The sequence below is a fragment of the Schistosoma mansoni genome, chromosome 3, assembly GCF_000237925.1.
Source record: "Schistosoma mansoni strain Puerto Rico chromosome 3, complete genome".
Taxonomy (NCBI): Eukaryota; Metazoa; Platyhelminthes; class Trematoda; order Strigeidida; family Schistosomatidae; genus Schistosoma; species Schistosoma mansoni.
The window spans coordinates 17,274,658-17,297,000 of record NC_031497.1 but is presented as its reverse complement, the minus strand read 5'-3'; the positions used below and the strand labels follow the sequence as shown (position 1 = coordinate 17,297,000).

The window sequence follows — 22,343 nt, the reverse complement described above, 5'->3', positions numbered from 1 at the left end:
TAGCTGACTGTTCCCAAATCAGTCCTTCATACCGAGGTTTTCTAATCATTCTGAAGTATGTAGACAACATGGTATCGCTCGGTGAAGGTTTTTGCGAAATTAGATTCATCTGGACACTTTGCATGACGATGAAAAAAATGTATTTAGATCTGTCGTCATATAATAGATGAGAAAAATAGCCATGCAGCAGCTGTGTGTTTATGCTTAGTTTGAAACGAAATTATGTTGTACGTTGATAAGTTTAAAGATCTCGAAAGTCCAATTATCTCGGATGAACCGGTGAGTGTAAATCGTGATTTTTATGAGGAAAACCCGTCTAGTTGTCATCACTGCAATTTACTTGTGGCTTTTCGTCACAAATTTATATTGTGGTAAACGTCATCCTCTGAGTTCATGTGTATGAAGTCATGTTAACTGCTTTGATTGTGGGAAGATTGGAGATATTATGTCAGTGTGTAAGTTTAATTATCACTCCACTATCAGTGATAATAAACGTAATCCTGACTTGATGGAGACACTTTATTTTATTTATTATTTATTTTATTTAAACACATAAATATTGGTACAAGGAAGCACCAGATACATATGCGCCGCACAAATCTCATTTGATTTGTTTGAGGGCTGTGATACTGCCCAGGTGCCCAAACCGAAGCAGGTGGTTTTCTTAGGGGGCCAAACCCCGAGCCTTAGACCTAAAGGTCTAATCCACAAGGCAGTGGAGCATCGTGAGGAGATGCAGTCCCATGGTAGCCGGTGACCAACGATTTGTCCATACACTGTTTGTTCCTTCAGGATACTGGATCCCATGTACACCATTGGTTTGGAATCAGGGTTTTCCAACTCCCCTGGGTGGAATTTCCGTGTCCATCAACCCGGTTAAAGCGTCGGACATTCTCTTCTCGTCCTCTCAATTTCGTAAAGAACACCCGCCACGAAAAGGCAGTGATTAGGACTTCCCTGGCAGAGGCTATATACGCGTGAAAGCATCTCGAGAGGGAGAGCGGACTCTCCCCACTCTCTTCTGTACCAGGGCATTCGGAGGCCGATAGAGTCACTTGACACTAATAATTACATATTAACCTTATTTACAGCTTCATGTCAGTCAGTCAGCTACAACGTAGGACAAGGCACATATATCCATCAGTCCAAGTTGCCGTACCTCGTTAGCACAACAAGATTAACACCGGATTCATAGAAGTATTTAATTTAGTGGTGGTAATATATAAAAGAAAGATTGTGTATAAGGATATAGTATAGGAAGGAAGAAAGTTATGAAGCAATTTTAATCTTAAGGTTTAAGGGAAGACAAGGAGTGTATACACCTACACCATTGTGATCGATTCTGAGCCATGTCACCTAGAGTCTCCAACCATTGGTTACAATAGTCGCGCAGACCCCAACCAAGTAGTCTGCATCTGTCAACATGGCTCAGACTAGAAGTTAGTGACTTCAAGCACTGATGCCACGTTTTGGTTTGGCCGCCCCTAACTTTCTTCCAACCACTGCCAATACTAAATAGCATAGTGCGTCGGGGTAATCAGCCAGTCACAACGTGGTAATCGGTGTTCAGGAATACGTAACACGTGGCTTAATCATCTCAGTCGATGTATAATCACAACCTCATCAACTGATATACCATCATTCCCTAATATCCTGTGTCTAACCTCACTATTACTTACCCAGTGATCCCAGCAGATGCGAGCAATATTTCTAAGACATCTGTGGTCAAATACTAGTAGCTTACGAGTATCTTCTACTGTTAATGGCCATGTTTCACAGCCATAAAGTAAAACAGAACGGACTGCTGTGCAGTATACTCGTCTCTTATTTGATAGACGGATATCTCTTCTTCGCCATAGGTGACGTAAGTTGGCAAAAGCCAAACGAGCTTTTTGAATCCGTGCTGAGATTTCGTCAGACACCAACCCATTAGGGCTGATCAGACTTCCGAGATAAGTGAAGTTGTCGACTCGTTCGACTACTTCACTCCCTATCCTTAGTTCAGGTGTAGACGCAGGCCAGCCCTGCAGTAACAGTTTGCATTTAGAGGGGTAGAAACGCATCCCAAACATCCTGGCATTATTACTGAGTTCCAACAGAAGACTCTGCATTTTGTCAGCGTCTTCACCAAACAGAACTATGTCATCTGTGTATTCTAAGTCGATAAGTGGGCCTCCTGGTAGGAAATCAATTCCTAAAAATTCAGTCGACGAGAGTTATTTCCAACAATAGGTCTGTAATGAAGTTAAACGAAAATGGGGATAGTGGACAGCCTTTTCGAACGCCACATGAGGTTGTAAAATCAGATTACAGTTCGCTATAAGCTCTCACTCAACTGGTAGTGTTCGAGTAAAGAGCCTTCACAAGGTTTATGTACTTCTTAGGTACACCTTTTAATGACAGACACTGCCACAGAGCCTCTCAGTCTACAGAGTCAAATGCTGCTTTCAAGTCAAGGAAAACTATTATTGTCTGACGCCGATAAGCATGTCTGTGCTCTAAAACCTGGCGAACAGTGAATATGTGGTCGATACAGCCACGACCAGATCTGAAGCTAGCCTGATTTCCTCGTGTTTCCAGTTCACGAGTCTTAGTTAGGCGCCCGATAATTATTGAGGCTAGTATTTTAGATGCTATGTTAGTCCGACTAATCCCTCTATGGTTATCGCAGGATGATTTTGGCCCCTTTTTATATATTGTCCCAATGTAATTCATTTGAAATCCGAAAACTATCATATTTATCTAATGGTTAGCTTCCTAACATCATTGTTGGAACCAGGAGCATCAGGTCCGTCATTTCAGTCAAAACGTTAGTCACTAGATTCCAGTGCTTTAAATGAACATAGCAGAATATCTATTTTGAATATTACTATGTTTTTCACAGCCCCAAAACTTCTCTCTTCTAGTGCTCAAGCAGAAAATGACAAATCCTCGAAAAAAGGTTTCTGCTACACACTTCAAGAATTGGAGAGGAAAATAGATGAATTTCTTAAGTATGTAAGTGTCAAACCCCATACAACAGAAGCAATGACGAAGCTGTTTAAAGAAAAACATTTGTGTTCGATCATGTGTTGTTTACAGTTTGCTGACGTTTAAGGCTATCAATAAATCGATTTTTGACAATGCACTAGACGTTTGCTTAATGATGTTCACACATTTATATGTATCCGTGTCTATCACACCCAACGCGTCATTTCAGAACAGGAGAGTCCTCATCAATACTACTAAATCATTTCTGGATATTAGTAAACTTGATTTAAGAAAGGATCTGAAATACATTTAATGAACCTATGAAAAAAGTGCACAAGGAATTAAAAAATCTCAACATCCAATTTAGCAGAGATGAATGTGATGTTTGTACATAGTAACTATTTCTCTACAAACCATTCCACTCCTAACTCGGAATCCAAATACAATATCTCTAAATATGATAACTGAGCTATTTCAAACTTGAATACGGATCCATACGTAACTACCACAGCACAGATGAAACAGTTCTAAGAATCAGTGGTTCATATATAGAACTCGACTACTTCTAACTAACTTCTAACACTAAGCACTTGAGTACTGATTCATCGAGTACTGAAATACGACTACGTGAGGAACGTGACAAAACATCTATGGTGTTCCCTACCTAAATAAAATAACTGGGTGTGCATTTATTTTAAAGATTTGTTATCATTGACTTTGATAAGCTGAATAACTCGGATTACTGGATTACCTCCACTCTACAAAAATTCTTTTCAGTGATGGTGAACAAAATAGACAAAATATAACACCGCGATAAACATAAGAAAGCTGGGATTAGTAGCACTACAATTATGCCCTTCGAATTTCATCAAATAAACAAATGACAATGACTTTCGATGGCAGAATACTAAATTTCAGCATTGTCTCTCTATTTCAACTTTTAATACGGCAATAACGCGATCTCATTTAGTGAATTCTCCACAATGGACATCACAGTATATGTCCACAATTTTACTATTCTGGTGATACTGTAGCAAGTTAATTAAGTTAAAAAAAAATGTTATTTAACACCACCAGTGTAATAAGAGGGTGAATGACAGAAGCTTATTAATGTATCTGGATGTATGAAATATACTGTGAAACGGACTTTATATTAGAAATCTCTCGGTATCTGGTAACTAGAACGGGCAATATTTAATGACGAATTAAGGAGACATACCTTGAAAAGCTAGACTAAACAGTATTATTGGCATTCATAACTTACATTTTTCAGTTCACAACTCAACCTAGCTGTATGTTAATTCACTTTTCTTTAGATTGTAATTTTTACCATTGCCATTACAAAGAAATAACTATGTATCGAGAATGTCGACTCATTGTATCATCCGTAAAAGTTTGTTTTGAAGTCCGACTTGGATTTCAAACAACAAATGCGCAGCGTCAAACACGTATCTGCTCAAGATACACTTAAAATGGTTTTCTTTGTTTCATCCTTAAATAATTATTTTATCATTATTTATTACTTATCATTATTATTTATTTATATAAGGCTTAAGCCTCATATGGGGTGACATTGGACAAGGATAACTGACTATACACAACCAATTATGAACATTTACCCAGGAAATTATTTCCCCTGGAGAATCATACTCTTGAAGAACGCTGAATAGGTTACGGACATGCTTGAAGAAAAAAATTCATCTTCATACTTGAGTGAAGATTTTTATCGGAAGAAATATACGACTTGCAGTTATAAAGGAAAAAAAGTTGATCACTTAGTAAAACTCGCCTGCCTCATTTTGATCTCCATATACATTATTCTTGGCACTAGAAACAACTCCGTGATACATAGTAAAATAACTGAATTCTTGACATTAATTAGGTCATTTGTTGGTCAATCTAAAGTAGAACAATTAAACAATGCAAGCACAACTCAGCGAATTCAATGGACCTACTTCAAAAAATTGGATTTCTAAAACTAACTAAACTTTTTTCATTTTATTTCCACTGTCCCAACAACTATAGCTTTGTATTTGTGTTATATGATACTATGGCTTAATCCAAACGATCACAAATTAAATAAAACTTTGCACTCATTACCCAAGCCAGTGTAAATTTGAACTCGTCGGCCATACAGCTAGCTTACTGACATTTAAGGCTAGCTGCTCGAGTCCTGAAACGAAAATCAGCGTTAGGCGGAAGATTCATACAGCTGACGAGTCCTGATTAAGATGCTTGTCCCAGATGAGAAAGATAGTCATCATCAAATTCTTTAAAAAGCCTTTTTGTGGTGAAATGAAAGTCTTGAAACCGCCTTATTCGTAACTAACTTCGATGAAATACAAAGATTACTATGCTCCCTCTTTGACAGCAATTGAATGGTAAATAAGTTTTCATAAGGACGAAAATAAGAGGGTTTGACCATCAAATTATCTGAGAGCTTACATTCAGAGTAAGTTTATAGAATATTCAAATTCGTTGAACCATTTCACGCCAAATTCCAGGGTAATTTTTTGAGTTTTTTGTTATCAGTATCATTTCCAAGACATAAATGCTGATATTCCGAGATTCGTCAACTTGTTTCCAACTACAGAATGAAAAACACGGTTATCATGAGCCCTAAGTGCATAAGAATACTAGCTTCCGTAAAACCAATGCTTGTGAAGCTGATCATATATGTCTTAACACAACTCAGGAAGTCTGATTAAAAATAACCAATTCGGTCCTCACATATGATATTAAAAGATGAGTTATAATAAGTATAATTTTTCATCAGTTTACCTTGAAGACGTCACAAGTATCCGGAAGTTTGACAGTCCTCTAACCGGTAAGACCTATTATAAATCGTACCCATCAAGTGAAATCAAAAGTCAGAAGGGAGGTGATTTGAAGATGTGTTTGCCAAGCTATAATATCGTGAATCGACTGATCTAATCTGGCTAGCGATTGTATGAGATGTTGAATACGTCGCTCCCACTCGTGATCTGGTGTGGATGCATGACCGAACGCCTTCAGCTAGTTGAGTTCATTAAAACTAATGTGATTAGCATATAACATCGAACACTTAGAGAGCTATTGATTTTGTAGATTTATTTACCGCTACCACCTCACACTCTACCCCGGTAACTCATTCTAGGTACATGGATTAGTGGATTATACGATACTGTGTACAAACTCTACATGCGACAATATGTAGTAAGATAGCCTATAGGATCTGAAAATAAGGTATCTGAGAAAATCCACATTCAAAATTAAATATGAAGAGGTCAGTAATGGTGAACGCGGGAACAATTGATCAGCAATTCATAGCTCGGTCTTGAAGGCGTGGCTATTCTGTATAACGTATTCCTATTCATATTTGTTGCAGCTGGTGGTCGACTATTATAATTGCGTCACCATCTGGTCCTTGCTGATTGTTATGTCGGTGTAGCTGTAAATAATTCCCCAAAATCAATAGCTCATTAAGTGTTCGACATTGGATGCTGACCACGTCGTTTAAGTGGACTTGTTTAGCTGAAGGCTTTCGGTCATGCATCCGCACCAGATCACGTTTCAACACGACGTGGGACACAGCTCCTACGTTTCATTAGCCAGCTCATAGAAAAGGTCCTCGATATATTGGTAACGAATCAAATATATCTTTCCTGCCTCTTCTCGTCTGACTTCTGATTTCTATCTGACTGGGAACGATCAAATTTAGAAGGTGCTACTGGTAACTAGTTGTAAAACTAGAACATCCGTTGCATCATCATTAGTGAGACCGACGTGATCTGGTACACCAAGTCAATATACTGTGAGTCTGTTCCATTTTGGAATATTATTATTCATTGTTATTTTTTATTTGAATTTTATATATTGTGATATACTTTATTTCGCGAATTTTTTTTTCTCGGATATATTTTACTTAGACATTTTTCGTTATCTATATTACTATGACGGAACACTCTCCTAAGGTTTTTAAGTTAAAGTCTATTCCCCCTATTTCGATTCAGTTAACGCCATTTTGGCCCGACAATATCGAGTCCTGGTTCTGCTATGCAGAAGCCGATTTTTGCATGCACGGAATCACGGACTCGCGCACACGTTTCCTCGCGGTAGTTAAGGCGTTACCGCGCGAGTTTAACAGGTACGTAACACCTAGTATGTTTACTAGTGATGTTTCCGAACCTTACGAATCGCTTAAGCTATCGATTTTAAAACGAGGAGACCTAACTGATCGACAACGGTTAGACCAACTCCTTAACAATATCGACTTGCAACATGGTTCTGCGACGGACATGTTGCTTAGAATGAGAGAAGTCATCGGCCAACGAACTTTCGATGATGGCCTGTTTAGACAACTTTTCTTGTCTAAACTCCCTCAATAGGTGCAGGCAGTGCTTGTTTCATTTCAAAACGATGCCATAGATGAACTAGCTGCATCTGCCGATCGAATCTTGGAAATCACTAGATCTTCTAAGGCCGAGGTTTTTTCCGTCAAAGAAAAACCCCAATCGACCTCGACTGACATGGCCGAACTATGTCACACGCTTACACGATATCTTAGAGTTCGCAATGACCATAGTCGGTCAAAAACCCCGCGTAGAAGTGCCTCACGTAAGCGATCTGGCTCTCGACCACGAGAGACAGACAATCCCGACTGGTGCTGGTATCATAACCAGTACGGTAAGTTTTCCAGAAACTGCAGGAAACCTTGCAATTATCCGACCCCAAAATCGAGTGACACGAAAAACAGTTCGGGAAACTTCCCAGCCGGCACGCGTTAACGGCAACCGTAGCCGGCGAACACAGCCGCCTCTTATATGTCACGGATGTGACTACGAAAGTTCGCTACCTCGTCGACACTGGCGCAGAAGTTAGCGTTCTTCCAGCAAATCCCGACGACAGACTTCGCGAGTCTGTTTTGAGTTTACAGGCGGCAAACGGAAAGCCGATCGCTACTTACGGTAAAAGGTACGTCTACCTTAACGTGGGTTTACGCAAACCCATACACTGGATTTTCGTGGTTGCAGATGTCTCTATGCCAATCATTGGTATAGACCTGTTACAACACCACAATCTACTCATCGACACACGCGCACGAAGGTTAATAGACGGAAACACTAAGTTATCCGTTTGCGTAACTCCTTGTTCTGGTTGCAGGTTATCCCCAGTCACGATTAAGCACACCATAGACCCCTTGTACCAAGCAGTACTCGACAAATACCCCGGGATATGCCAATCGCAATCGAAATTACCTTGTGTAACCAGCAATGTTACACATCACATCTCGACTACAGGACCACCTGTATTTTCGAAAGCCCGAAGACTCGCTCCCGAGAAGCTTAGGTTAGCTAAAAACGAATTCGACCACATGATGGACCTAGGGATAATTCGACCGTCGAATAGTCCATGGGCATCCCCATTGCACATGGTCCCTAAAAAGGACAGCAATGATTGGCGGCCAACTGGTGATTATCGGCGTCTGAATGCTAAAACCATTCCCGATCGTTACCCGCTGCCTCATATTCACGATTTGACAGCTACCTTGAAAGGCACAACTGTCTTTTCGAAAATCGACTTGGTTAAAGCTTATAACCAAATCCCGATGGCACCTGACGACATTCCTAAAACCGCCATCATCACTCCCTTCGGTCTTTACGAATTTCTACGAATGCCTTTTGGTTTAAGAAATGCGGCTCAAACCTTCCAAAGGTTTATAGACGACGTCTTCCGAGGTCTCAACTTCGTACATGCGTATGTTGATGACTGTCTAATAGCAAGTCCGGACAGAGAATCACATCTCAAGCATCTGGACATTGTTTTCGATCGACTCCAAAGGCATGGCATTACTGTCAACATTCAGAAATGCCAAATCGGAACTAACTGCTTAAACTTCTTAGGACACACTATTGATGCTCAAGGCATCCGACCACTTAGGAGCAAAGTGGCGGCCATTCTGGATTACCCGGAACCGACCACGATCAAGCAGTTACGAACTTTCAACGGACTCGTGAGTTTCTATAGACGGTTCATACCCAAATGCGCATCCTTAATGAAACCGTTAACCGATCAGCTTCGTGGAAATGCGAAATCAATTAGTTTAGACGACATAGCCCGTAAAGCATTCTCCACAGTTAAGGAACACATCGCTAAAGCAACCCTGCTTGCCCATCAGGACACTCAAGCGCCCATTAGTATCGCAGTAGACGCATCCGACTCAGCAATCGGAGCAGTCTTACAACAATGGGTTAACAACTCTTGGCAACCTGTAGGATTTTTCTCGAGACGGTTGTTAGACACGGAATCTAGGTACAGTACGTTCAGTAGGGAACTCCTAGCTATGTATTGTGCTGTACGGCATTTCCAACATTCCATCGAAGGAAGAGAATTCACGCTTTTTACCGATCACAAACCTCTTACCTTCTCTTTAAGTTCGTCCTCAGACAAGTACTCACCGCGAGAGTCTCGACAACTCGACTACATTTCGCAGTTTACTTCAGACATACAACATATTTCTGGAGCAAACAATGTAGTCGCAGACGCCTTGTCTCGAATTAGCTCCTTGAACAGTTTCCAAGGAATCGACCTTCTTAAACTCGCTCAGCTTCAAAAAGAAGACATTGATCTTCAGCATGAGTTATCCTTGACAACTCTTAAACTAAGTATTAGGCAGATGGGAACAGGTAAGGAAACCTTACTCTGTGACACATCTACAGGTAGGGATCGTCCAATTGTACCAAAACATTATCGCCGCAACGTCTTCAATATGTTGCACAATCTTTCTCATCCAGGTGCTCGTGCAACAATCGAACTTATAGCCGAACGCTTTTGTTGGCCTGGCATGAATAAAGACGTGAGGGAGTGGGCACGCTCCTGTGTAAGCTGTCAGAAATCTAAGGTCATAAGACATAACAAATGTCCCTTAGGCTCTTTCAAAACCCCTGACGCTCGTTTCGACCACGTCCATATAGATTTAGTAGGACCCTTACCCGACTCGAACGGATACTCATATCTCCTAACATGCGTAGACCGTTTCACGCGATGGCCAGAAGCAGTACCGATTAAGGACATTACTGCTGAAACCGTGGCCCGTGCTTTCGTCGAACGATGGGTAGCAAATTTCGGCTGCCCTTCCACAATCACTACAGACCGCGGACGCCAATTCGAATCTGGACTTTTCCGTTGTCTGACCTCACTATTAGGAATCACGCGCTTCCGAACGACCGCCTACCACCCACAAGCAAACGGGTTGGTAGAACGTTTTCATCGACAACTAAAAGCTTCATTATCAGCTTCAAACGTTTCACAGTGGACAGACGCTCTTCCACTCGTCTTGCTAGGTATCCGCAATGCAGTGAAAGCTGACATTGGATACACGGCATCTCAACTCGTTTACGGAACGACACTCCGACTCCCAGGAGAATTCGTGGATCCTTCAGCTTCTTCATTGAACATGGATCTAAACTCTTACACGAGTAGGCTTACAAACGCTATGCGTTCAGTTAAACCTGCTCACACTCGACCTCAATCAACTGATGTTTTCGTTCAACCCGAATTACGACATAGTACACACGTCTTCGTTCGTCGGGACTCACATCGACGACCCCTCGAATCAGCATACGAAGGACCCTTCAAAGTTCTTCAACGCGAACCTAAGTACTATGTAGTCGATAAGAACGGTACGAAAGATAGCATCAGTATCGATCGACTCAAAGCTGCGTACCTAGAAGGAAACCCTAGCTACGTCGATTTTCCTTCGGTACAAGCAAACGACACAGCTACTACACTCGTAGTACCCTACACGACAACCGACACACAACTTGATACTTCGTCAACGTCGATAGAAAAACCTAAAACAACGCGTTCTGGAAGACGAGTAAGATTTCCAGAACATCTTAACGAATATTGCACGTAGGACATAAGCTTTATCTTGAATTACCCTTTCAAAGTTTATTATAAATTTTTTTTAATATGCTCATTTTTTTATTTATATAAAAAAAAACAAAAAAAAACAAAACATTTTTTTGAGCGTATATATATATATATTTATATATTGAAAAAAACCAAAAGAAAACCTTTTTTTCCGATCGCTTTTACTCTGTTTGTAAGTGTATCAGTTTATTTTTTTCCGCTCATCTTGTGTCCTTACGCAAGTACGAGTGTATTTTCGACATGCACTCACATGTTTTATTTTTCCTCTTTTCCAGGACGGCTGGAAAAGAACGACGAAGTTTCGCAAGGAACCGAAATTTTCATTGTACTATATTTCTTTATTGCTACGTTGTACATTTTGGTCCCATAGTTTAAGGAAAGACGACCAGACGCTGCTAAACGAAGCAAGCTATCAGAAGAGTGTTTACCAACGACAAACTCGTTGGGTTTAAACTTCTGGCTGGTCACGTCTTAGGGGCATCACTACCTCACTAGGGGGGGAGTGATCTGTAGCTGTAAATAATTCCCCAAAATCAATAGCTCATTAAGTGTTCGACATTGGATGCTGACCACGTTGTTTAAGTGGACTTGTTTAGCTGAAGGCTTTCGGTCATGCATCCGCACCAGATCACGTTTCAACACGACGTGGGACACAGCTCCTACGTTTCATTAGCCAGCTCATAGAAAAGGTCCTCGATATATTGGTAACGAATCAAATATATCTTTCCTGCCTCTTCTCGTCTGACTTCTGATTTCTATCTGACTGGGAACGATCAAATTTAGAAGGTGCTACTGGTAACTAGTTGTAAAACTAGAACATCCGTTGCATCATCATCGGAATCACTTATATCGTCTACTCATAACAACGTTGATCAACCGCAATTTCCATGACGCTAAAGTAACAACATCAAGAATGACTCAAGTGAATATTTATTAATCTAGAAACACGACAACGACTAGGGCCTCAACCGAAGATAGATTTAAAATGGAATCGTCCACCCACCACACAATATTCAAAGCTGAACACGAGACAATTGGAAAAATAGCTATGCAGCATTTAACGATGAAGAAGACGGGACGAATAAATTCAACTCATTGGATGACATGGCTCAGCCTTGCAGGCGTCGTCATTCTGTGTAACCAAACTCTTCTATTCATATAAAATATATTGTTCTATCTCGTCTGGATATGTCGTACATCATATGTTTGTGATATTATGATAGGACGACTCAGTGTAGACAATGATGTGACATCCACATAAGGTCTTATTGATTGAGTAGTCACATCGTGACAAAACTACGATTTCGCGAATAAGTCAATTTTTATTGTTAAGGTGATAAACGTGCTAATGCAGATTTAAGCCATTATTCGACGACTATGTGACAGAACTACCACAATATTTTCGCAACTACATTCACACCACCCGTCAAGAGGATTGAGTTAGGCTACTCTTCCTTCAATCCTATGGTGAATAGATAATGAAGACTCAGCCTGTCACAGAGCGTTTGAAATACTTACAATATTGTCGAAGGTAACGGAAAATCTAGTCAGCAAGCTGATGAAGGAATATATAGATAAGAACGACATAGTCTACAAAGCCTAGCATGAGTTCAGTCAAGTCAGGTCTTAAGCTTTCAATTTACTCAAAGTATGGGATAGCTGAGAGAACTACTGGGACCACAAAATACCGACTAATGTAATTCTGTTGAGACGATTCTGCAAATTTCTCGCAATAGACATGACAAGCTCAGGAAAACATAAGGAGCATTTAATCCAATCAGCGTTTGATTAGAAGTTTGGCTAGAAATATCGCGAAAATGAAAAGTCACATGTAGAGGTTCTGATTGGCTGATTACTACACTACTACTATGTTTAGTAGTATTCTAAAATTTTCAGGAAAACCCAAGGAATTCTTAAATACTATAAAAATCCTATACTCTCTGTACATGAATAAACCTTTGGAGTAAAGTGCTTCCCGCATATTTTGTGCCTTTTCTCTCGTGTTCAAGTCGCTGTGTAGTTCTAGCTTGGGGGTTACGAGACTAGCTTAGGATCCGAGTATAGAGTTCAATCAACAAGACTTATCAAATTCTCCTCTATTTCGCAAGTGCATTTGATACAGCAACACGTCCACTTCCTAAAATTAAGGTTGCAAAGATGGGTTTAGTTGATCCTTTGCTATCCTGGCTCCAAAACTACTTACAGAATAGGATGTTCCGTAGCGCATGAGAAGTGGAAGAACTAAATATCAGAAGTTGCAAAAGTAACAATTTTAGACCCACTCTTCTTCTGATATTTAAGTAAAATTAGCTCAGCAACACTGTTCTTTGAAGACGGCGTAATCATTTTGCGGTCCCCAAAATGATAATAGGATTCATTCGAGCTTTAAAAGGACTGTAAAATAATTGAGGTATGGTGAGGAAATATAGGGATTAATCTTAACCTGTCAAGATTTAATCATATGAATAGTCTGCCTCACTTGACATAAACTAATTATATCCTCCCTGAAGATCGGATCTATATTAAATCTTCAGAGCGTGACCTCGGGTTCCTAAACACGGGAAGCCGAGGCACTAGTTCAAATTACACAGGGGATGCTGCCAAAACAACTTGCATTCACCTCAAAGTTATTCCTCACACTTGTAAACGTACACACAGACCCACATTAAATTCAACAATATCGTTGTGGTCCCTATGTAAGCATTTGTAGAACATCAACGTTGATGATCTATGTCGAATGATTGGAGGCCTACTCGAGTAAGACGGGAACGGTGTAACGAACAAGCTAACTTCGAAGTCACACCTGGCGACCAGCACCTTACGTGGATTACCCATCGACGTATCAAGGGACCATGGATACTCTGAAGGCTGTGTAACATAAGGGATGTTATTGCAGGAATATATTAGTTAAAGTAGATACAAGCGAAGTAGAACCACTGCCGCATGGACCAGTCCATGGCGTATGATTAACTGATGCGCGTTCATTAACCTTGACCTTGACAGAGATCAATGATCTGATCGATATTCAGTGACCCCAACTGCCGGATGATTTGGCTAGGGTACAGTTACATTTCACTGGCCCTACACATTTATATTTCTGATAGATTATCAATATATCGAGGATTGACTGTTGTGGAGATCTCAGGAGATGTTGACCACACCGCTCCAACTCGTGATCTGGTGCGGATGCATGACCAAGCGCCTTCAGTCAGGCGAGTCCATTAAAACTACTTTGATCAGCATCCAATGTAGAACACTTACAGAGCTATTGAGTTTGGGGATTTATCTACCACTACAACAAATTGCCAACTATTTATTTATTCTTGACACGATTATCTCGTAGCGCTTGGATAAGAATATACTATTATCACATTACAAACAGCCAACCTACTGCCTGATGACGTGCTGGATACTGGTAACCCTAATGCACGGAAAAAAATATATTCATTCAAACGACAAGATTTACAAAACAATAAATAATTGCCAAATTTACTAGAATAAGTTGAATGACTGGACTACCACTTATTGAACACAAAAAGTTCATGAAACTGTAAGGAGACAACCAGATGTGAGAGAAAAGAAATCAATTGTTGTATACAAGCCTGTGACAAAGTCACTGGATATATTGGGTATTGGAATTCATAATATGTATCTGGCAAACTCTGATGCCCGAAGCTGCTTATTGTCTGAAGGTCGCATTTAAGTCTCTTAATGTGCGAAAAAACTGTCAGAAGTCTTTTGTTTGAAGTTTAGTTCCAAAATCATGGCGAGAATATAATCTAAAGACAAACCAATTGTGTATAAGATAACAAATTTCGGATTTTGGCGCGTAATTCGCTCTTCTGTTTGGGTTAGTAGAGTTTTGCATTATAGCTGAGATCAGTTCGTGACGAAAAATCTTAAATCCAGTTCGTAACTTTGAGAATCAACTGTTAATCATAATTTGAACCCCTCACCCTCTTTCACAACCCTCATTTGGTTCTGGTGATTAGGTGTACACTCTCAAGGTCAGTCCAGCGTCTCTCAAAGGTCGTCCGTAAATTATATTATCGACATAAAACTTTGAGGAAATGTTACAAACCCCAAAGTTCTGGAAATGTCCACAGATTGTTTGGCGAGACTAGACTATACGGACGGGACAATCAGAGGCTTTCGCGGGTTTTCAAGGCCACGGCGCCAAGTTTGGTACTTGATGCTTACGTACGATCGGTTTACAGCAGATTTTAGCGAAGACGTGATAATTCAACGTCTGCAAGAGAAGGGATTATTAAGAAGTTCCTATACTTGTGACTGTGGTAGTCAAATGACCGCTGTACGGTGTGCAGACTGCCGTGATGATATTATCTTCCGATGTTCTTCTTGTTGGAAGAAAAAATCAGCTAGAACAGGGACTTTTTTCGCTCGATCAAAGTTAAGGTTAAGGCAAATTATGATCCTCGTTGCAAATTGGATAATAAGAGCACCAGTTGCACTTGCTGCAACGTTTGCCGATGTAAGTGAAGCTTCGGCAGTTCAGTGGTACGACAATTGCCGGGATATATGTGCAAAAAAAATGACAAGCGTACGCGAATCGTGTGGAGAAGTAGAGAAGATCGTTGAAAAAGACGAAACAGTTGTAAGGAAACGAAAATTCAACCGTGGTCGTAGTAGCCACATGGATGAGTTCCTGTACCGTACACACTATGATTTTAGAACTTCTGAACCTATATCTAACCTTGATAAGTTTTTGAGTCATGTAAAAGAACAGTATCCTCTTTAACTTTGAGTTTTGTATAATATATTTTTTGTGTACTAACTGTCTTCTGATTGGCTAATATTTCTCAAGGTCATTTAAGATTCGTTCAAAGGTCGTCCGCATATTTTTGTCTCGCCTTTTCCCCTCATTTTTCATGCCTGTTGTAAAGCATATGGAAAAAGTAAAAATAATTAGAAATATATCTTGACGTTGAAGTTTGACGTAAGTTTGTGGTGGAAAGAGCTCGAAGTGGCCAAAATTCTTTGTACGAGTTTTCGGAATTTCTACTTTTGTGGTTCAGAAATGTCCAGGTCTCTACAATATTATGATTTAGTCTTATTTCGATTGCTGTACATCCGTTTTCATGTCCACATTGTGTGTATCAGTTTAGAAGTAGTGGGCCCTACGATTTGAAGTCTTACGCTACCTGTTACAAAAATGCCTCTCAAGCAAACCTTGCACCGATAACATTGAAGCTCATTTTCGGCCAGTTTGACGGTGGAACTTTCCACATAATCTTCAACAGTTTTATTCGTCCCCATTTAGAGTACGGAAACATAATATTTCCTCTCCAAAATGATAAGGACACTCTGGAGCTTATCCAACGGGGAGCCACGAAATCAGTTCGGGGACATAAATTCAAGCCCTACGAAGAGCGCCTCCAATCACTCAAATTTACCCATCAGAGTATAGGCGTCTTAGAGGTGACCTAATGGCTTGCAGTATCCTTAACACTTCTGGTCATCCCCTTAAAAGGATTAAAATAGGTCACTGGACCTCCTATCCTTATTACTGAAAACTGATCTACTTAAGCTTAATCACAATACTAACCTAAGGGGTAACACGCAGAGACTGGAGGCTCAACATAGCAGAACGGACTGTGCACACAACTTCTACTCCTTAAGAGTTGTCAAATGCTGGATTTCGCTACCGACTGAGCTAGTCCAAGCGACTTCCAAGGAGTCCTTTAAGAGGAAACTTGACTTATTCCTAAGGACTAAGGATAATGTCTTATTATGATTTACAAATTTCTTTTTTCCTCTATTATCCTTAATATACCCAGGTTCCTGGCTGAAGGTATTGGTGATCCACTGCTACTAGACACGGAAGCGCGTTAAGCGAAAGCTTCTTCTATTCCGTCCACAACCATTTGAACCACATACTTACGCTTAAGTAGGTGTAAGTTGGCTCACGTATCTACGTTAGAGTAACACTAAATTTGGTTCGATTCAGTGGAATGTCTCGGTCGTTGATAAGAACAAGTAGTTTAGGAGCGTGATGCATTTGACATCTGATGGGTTATGCAAGTTTTCTCGCTATAGCGACCTATAGGTAGCATTATATATATATATATATATATATATATATATAGAGAGAGAGAGAGAGAGAGAGCAAATGAACTCACCTAGTAATCTGTGGTATCATTTCGTGAGAGCAGTCAAGAGATAATCTGTAGTTCGTTTCTTAAACTGTTACTTAACGATCAAACGAAAAAGGAAAGATTGAAAAGTAATCATGTTTTTATTATTCTTGCAGAAATAGCTTCATGATTATTTTCAATATTGTCTTTGTTGCATCAATGAAGTTATCATCAAACGACATCTTTCTTTCTATATGCTTTCAGATATCTTACTTTATGTAAATCCATTGATGTTCACAGTCTTATGTAATTACAGCATATACTGTTTGTGATTCTGTGGATCATTAAGGTTCGGTTGCCTACACTATTTTCAGCTCGTGAAGAGATTTAACCGGGTGGAGTAACAGAAGTAACGATTTAATTACTTACTAGCTTGATTTATTTATTTGAACACATAAATATTGGTACAAAGAGGCACCAGATATATATGCGCCACACAAATCTCATTTGATTTGTTTGAGGGCTGTGATACTGCCCAGGTGCCCAAACCGAAGCAGGTGGTTTTCTTAGGGGGCCACACCCCGAGCCTTTGACCTAAAGGTCTGATCCACAAGGCAGTGGAGCATCGTGAGGAGATGCAGTCCCATGGTAGCCGGTGACCAACAATTGGTTCATACGCCTTCAGGATATTGGATTCCATGTACACCATTGGTTTGGAATCAGGGTTTTCCAACTCCCCTGGGTGGAATTTCCGTGTCCATCAACCCAGTTAAAGTGCCGGACATTCGCTTTTCGTCCTCTCAATTTCGTAAAGAACACCTGCCACGAAAAGGCAGTGATTAGGATTTCCTTGGCAGAGGTTATATACGCGTGGCCATGTGAGAGCATCTTGAGAGGGAGAGCGGACTCTCCCCACTCTCTTCTGTACCAAGGCATTCGGGGGCTACTAGCCTGTATATCAACTCGTGTCCTTATAGAGAAGTCTTTATAAGTGGTTTGTATTATATTGGTAAATTTAGATGAGGTGATCCAAATTGTTAATTTTGATGGAGGTTTTCTATTTTTGATTGCGTTTTCAGCTTATCATTCAAAATATGTCACCTCAGATGTTCTTTCATTGCTGTTTGTTTTATGTGATTGTATGTTACAATCTCCTGAAGGTGGTTGTATATTTTGTTTCTAAATTTAGAACGCTTTAAAGCATCTACATCTTTATCATGTTACGAATATGTAGTTGGTTGGCAAAATGCAGTTTATCACCACATCACTTCTCATTGAGATTTCATTCTAAGAATCAGTGGCTTTTTAATGAATGTGACCTGTCTGAAATGGCTGTTCTTGGAAGTGGTCCAGGTGGTCAGTCAATTAACAAGACTGCCAATTGTGTTGTCTTAAAGCACATTCCCACAGGTATCGTGGTGAAGTGTCAGGTATTTTTAATGCTTACTTTTCTTTGAATGTGTTTTTTAAGAAGTGCACTGCTAGCATGTTTTTACATGTAACTTGGGTAAAGAAATCAATCTATGGAGTTTTAAACATACGATGGCCTAAGTTAAATGAGCCATGTATCATAAATTAGAATTTAATTCACAATATGTAGGGATAACTTAAAAGAAACAAACGGCAATGAAATCATGATATCGAGACTTTCACTGAATTATTAACTGTTGGTTCAGTTTTGTACGAAAAGGTATACTTGATTGCTGTCCTCAAAACGATTATTTCATAACATTTTGTGTATAACCCGAACACCCTCGATACGATGGTGATTGCTTCTCAGAAGACGAAACTGAGTAGATATTAGGGAATAAAAGTCAGATAGTTCATACATTCGTATTAATGAGTTTGGTTCCAAACTATATGGTCCGATGTATTTAGTATAAGATAATAGTCGTCTCCTGAAGCCAACTCAGAAAGCCGGTATTGTCCTACTACTCATATCAATAGTAAATGACTTAATAAACGGGTGCCATATTACGATCTAGTCACACTTTCTGTCCATTTCCAACATTCGCCAGTGTAACAACTCCAGTTAGATATGACTAAGATTATACAATACAAAAAAGACGGATTAATGACTTGCCATCATAATACCTGTTGATTCAAGTACTTTCTAGTGGTCACTGAATAACGCGTTGACTAGTTTCGTATTGTAATCGTGTATTTCCTTTAGCTGCTTCAGGTAGCATTTCAGTCTCATCTATTTTATTGCTTTGTTAACTGATTCTCCAGCTACCTATTTATTGTTGAATTGGTGTACGGTCACTCAGAAAAATATTTTCTCTATCCAAGAGTTATTACTTAAAAAGCCATTAAACCAGTATGTATAATGAATGCTTTTTAATCGTCCCTTGTCATCGTATCAGAAACTAAAGTGAGGTAATTGTCCGTAATGCCCTGTAGTTTCGATGATTTTTGTATTATCAATTCGTGTTAAAAACTATCTTTTAAATAGTATTTCATTAATCTTTCGAATCTGGGATCCCTGATTATTTGTTTATGCATACAGACATCGTCACCCAGACTATCATGAAATGATGCATAGAATGTAGTTATACGATTCTAAATACATCAAAATAGGGTAAACAAAAGACAACTCAGATTTATATACCTGACGAAGTTTTCTTTGTACATAGATAACAACATAGCAGGACAGACCGCCCTTTTTTATCAGATATCGAGCTAATGGATCTCGTTACTTCTCGGACCACATCTAAAGGGCTCAATTTATTGATAAACATAAACCTGATACACCCGTTCTCACTTCCAAATGCAACATAATTCTTGCTTTCAGAGGATAACCTGTTTTTAAAAAAAGTAATCTTCGAAGACTCTCGTGTTTATGCTTTGGAGATAAGTTAGTAAGTAGATGATTTTCGCAACGAACTAAAATCATTTGGTGAAACGTCCGAAACCAATGATCTCCGAATTTCCGTTTGTCATAGTATAGAACTCCTTAACAGTGCCCACTCATGACCTCGCAACAGAGAATCAAACCCAGTCCCTTCGGTCTCGTGAAGATGCCAGACCTCTAAACCACTAAGCCGGAATCCCATGACGTACAAACCTAACTCCAGTCAGTTTGTGGTACTGCGCGACTATTTTCCATTAACTTCGGTGGGTACTTTCGTCGAAAGGGAATTTCAGGAGTTCTGATGAAAAGCCGTGACCAGCAGAGTCCAACCGTGTCAGGTCGTGATGAGTTCCACAATTTTTATTTGTTTTTTTGAACACATAAATATTGGTACAAGGAGGCCCAGATACATATGCGCCACACTTGAACAAAATGGCTGTCCTGTGCTTCCAGGTTTTCAATGGTTATATTAATTAGATCGATTCGTGATTTCAATAAAATCTGACAATCTCCACAACTTCACCGTGGTAATGCAAAACAAGTGTTTGATGTTCATTACTTTTTCAAAGTGAAATTTACTATTTTCCTGTTCATAGTTAATTTTTTTATAAAGTTTTTCTTTTGTTGTTATAGGATAGTAGAGAACTAGAAAGAAATCGTATATTGGCTCGTCAAAGATTGAATGATAAATTAGATGTACACTTTAATGGGGAAAATAGCCGAATTGAACAACTTCGTCATCGAGAGAAATTGAAAGATCATCAACTTTATCTACGATCTAAAAAACGTCTTGCTGCAAAACAAGAGTTTAAAAGTATTGTAGGTTTGACAAAAAAGACTTTGTTAGTTCAGAATGATGTGAATATCGGTTTAAAAGATGACAGCTAGTTATGTGAATGACTCTTTAGATTTATCACTAATCCTAATAATATTTCCCTGTGTTGATGTGATTTGGCAATATGAACTGATGCACATATGCGTAAGATTTTATTTTGGTTATGACTGACTATAAATTTTCACCTGTTAAATTTATATGGTTACCTTATCTTTTGTACAGTGTTGTAAAAGTTAGAGCACACTAAAGACTTTTGCTTTCTGTTGTTGTCATTAATCAATTTTATTTGTCAGGAAAAAAAATCCTACCTCACCTTGTATCACGCAATTAAATCATCTCAGTAGTAATTGTATGTGTTGAATAATATACAAATAGTATAAGTACTGTTAAATTTTTTATTTTACATTAATTTTCATTTCTTTATCTACTTTTTGAATGGATGAAACCATTTATTTAAGCAAAATGACTTTCAAAATCAAGTATACGTAATCGCATTACTATCATTAAAGCAATATTTTCACCTTTTTTAAAAACAGTATCAGTCTTTTTTATTTTAGTGGAGTGAATTAGCTGGAGGTATGACTTCAAAAACTTATTTCATTTTTGGTGCTGTCATTTCGCACGACCAGTAGATCCCGTATTCATGTTTATTGTATTCATAAAAAATATGCTCGTATTTTCACACATTGTGTTCACTGACAATCGCAGTCCCCTAGATGTTAACGATCTCGTAGAATAAAGTAATTTATGAGCATTGTACTTACTGGATCCCTGTTAAGCTCGAAGTATGCGGATTTGCGTGGAGCGTTCGTTCACTTTTTACAGCTTGAGCAAGAAGCAAACATAAATCATAGATTTAGGTAGCTGAAGATTAAATTCTATCAATGTGTTGGAAATCCTCTCTCTAGTTTTTATCTATCATTTAAATAACTGAATCATTATGAAATCGCACATTATTCTTGAATTTATAAACCGTTGAGATTCTTTTGAAAGAGATGAAATCAGTTTATGAAATAAAGAAGTACTTAGAACTATACATGCAGATCGAAATTGGATTATTCGCAATGTAGTCGCCATTGAGTTCGGTTACTTAAAACTCACACTCTTTGATTATCATTAAACTCCTGAGAGCTATTCGAAGGAGTGAACAGGGACTCAGAGACTAGATTTTCATTCAGACTCGTTTGTGTGCTGGATGCCCGACCGTTGCTGTTACCTTGACGTGGTGGTTGGGCTTGTCTATAGTGATGAACCAATCGAGCTATACTGGCTGGAACAATCGTTCCTCAAGGTCCTACCATGCCAGACAGGTCGGTTGAAGAGCGGTGAAACTAAAAACAGCAAACTCAAGGTCCGAAGGCGAAGTAGTACTGCCGACTGTACAGAGGTGTGACGGCAGTAAGGTGTTTCCTTCAGACAACCAGCATAGCGGCGATGCTGCCTTCACACAAGGAGGGGTGGGGTTAGAAAAGGTCGACCCTAAAAATGTGCACCTCGCCGTATCTCATGGGTTTCCGTCTCCGGCGGTAAGGTCCTTTGAAGAACGGAACTAACACGTCAAAAACACCCCACAAAAAGGCCGTGCGTGACCGGCCTCAAGCAGTTGTCCCTCGGGGACTGCGGTCACGCTCCCAGGTCGTTAAGACCAACACTAATGCAACTTCCTTTTCAGGTC

General features: G+C 39.5%; 2 protein-coding genes across 2 annotated transcripts in view; one reads left to right on the top strand and one right to left on the bottom strand.

Moving 5' to 3' along the window:
- Smp_165170 (putative transient receptor potential cation channel,subfamily m, member) overlaps positions 1-4,823 on the bottom strand; it is a gene marked incomplete at its 3' end in the record, with an annotated part of 56,457 nt that extends 51,634 nt beyond the window's left edge. The window contains exon 1 of the mRNA XM_018799457.1: positions 4,799-4,823. Within this exon, the coding sequence (XP_018651244.1) occupies positions 4,799-4,820 (22 nt within the window). The 5' untranslated portion in view covers positions 4,821-4,823. The remainder of the gene's footprint in view (positions 1-4,798) is intronic.
- Positions 4,824-18,167: 13,344 nt separating this feature from the next.
- Positions 18,168-21,056, top strand: Smp_079810 (hypothetical protein). The gene is made up of 2 exons (XM_018799456.1): positions 18,168-18,409; positions 20,467-21,056. Exons 1-2 carry the CDS (start codon positions 18,197-18,199, stop codon positions 20,719-20,721), a joined length of 468 nt encoding a protein of 155 aa, XP_018651243.1. The 5' UTR covers positions 18,168-18,196; the 3' UTR covers positions 20,722-21,056.
- Positions 21,057-22,343: the final 1,287 nt, after the last annotated feature.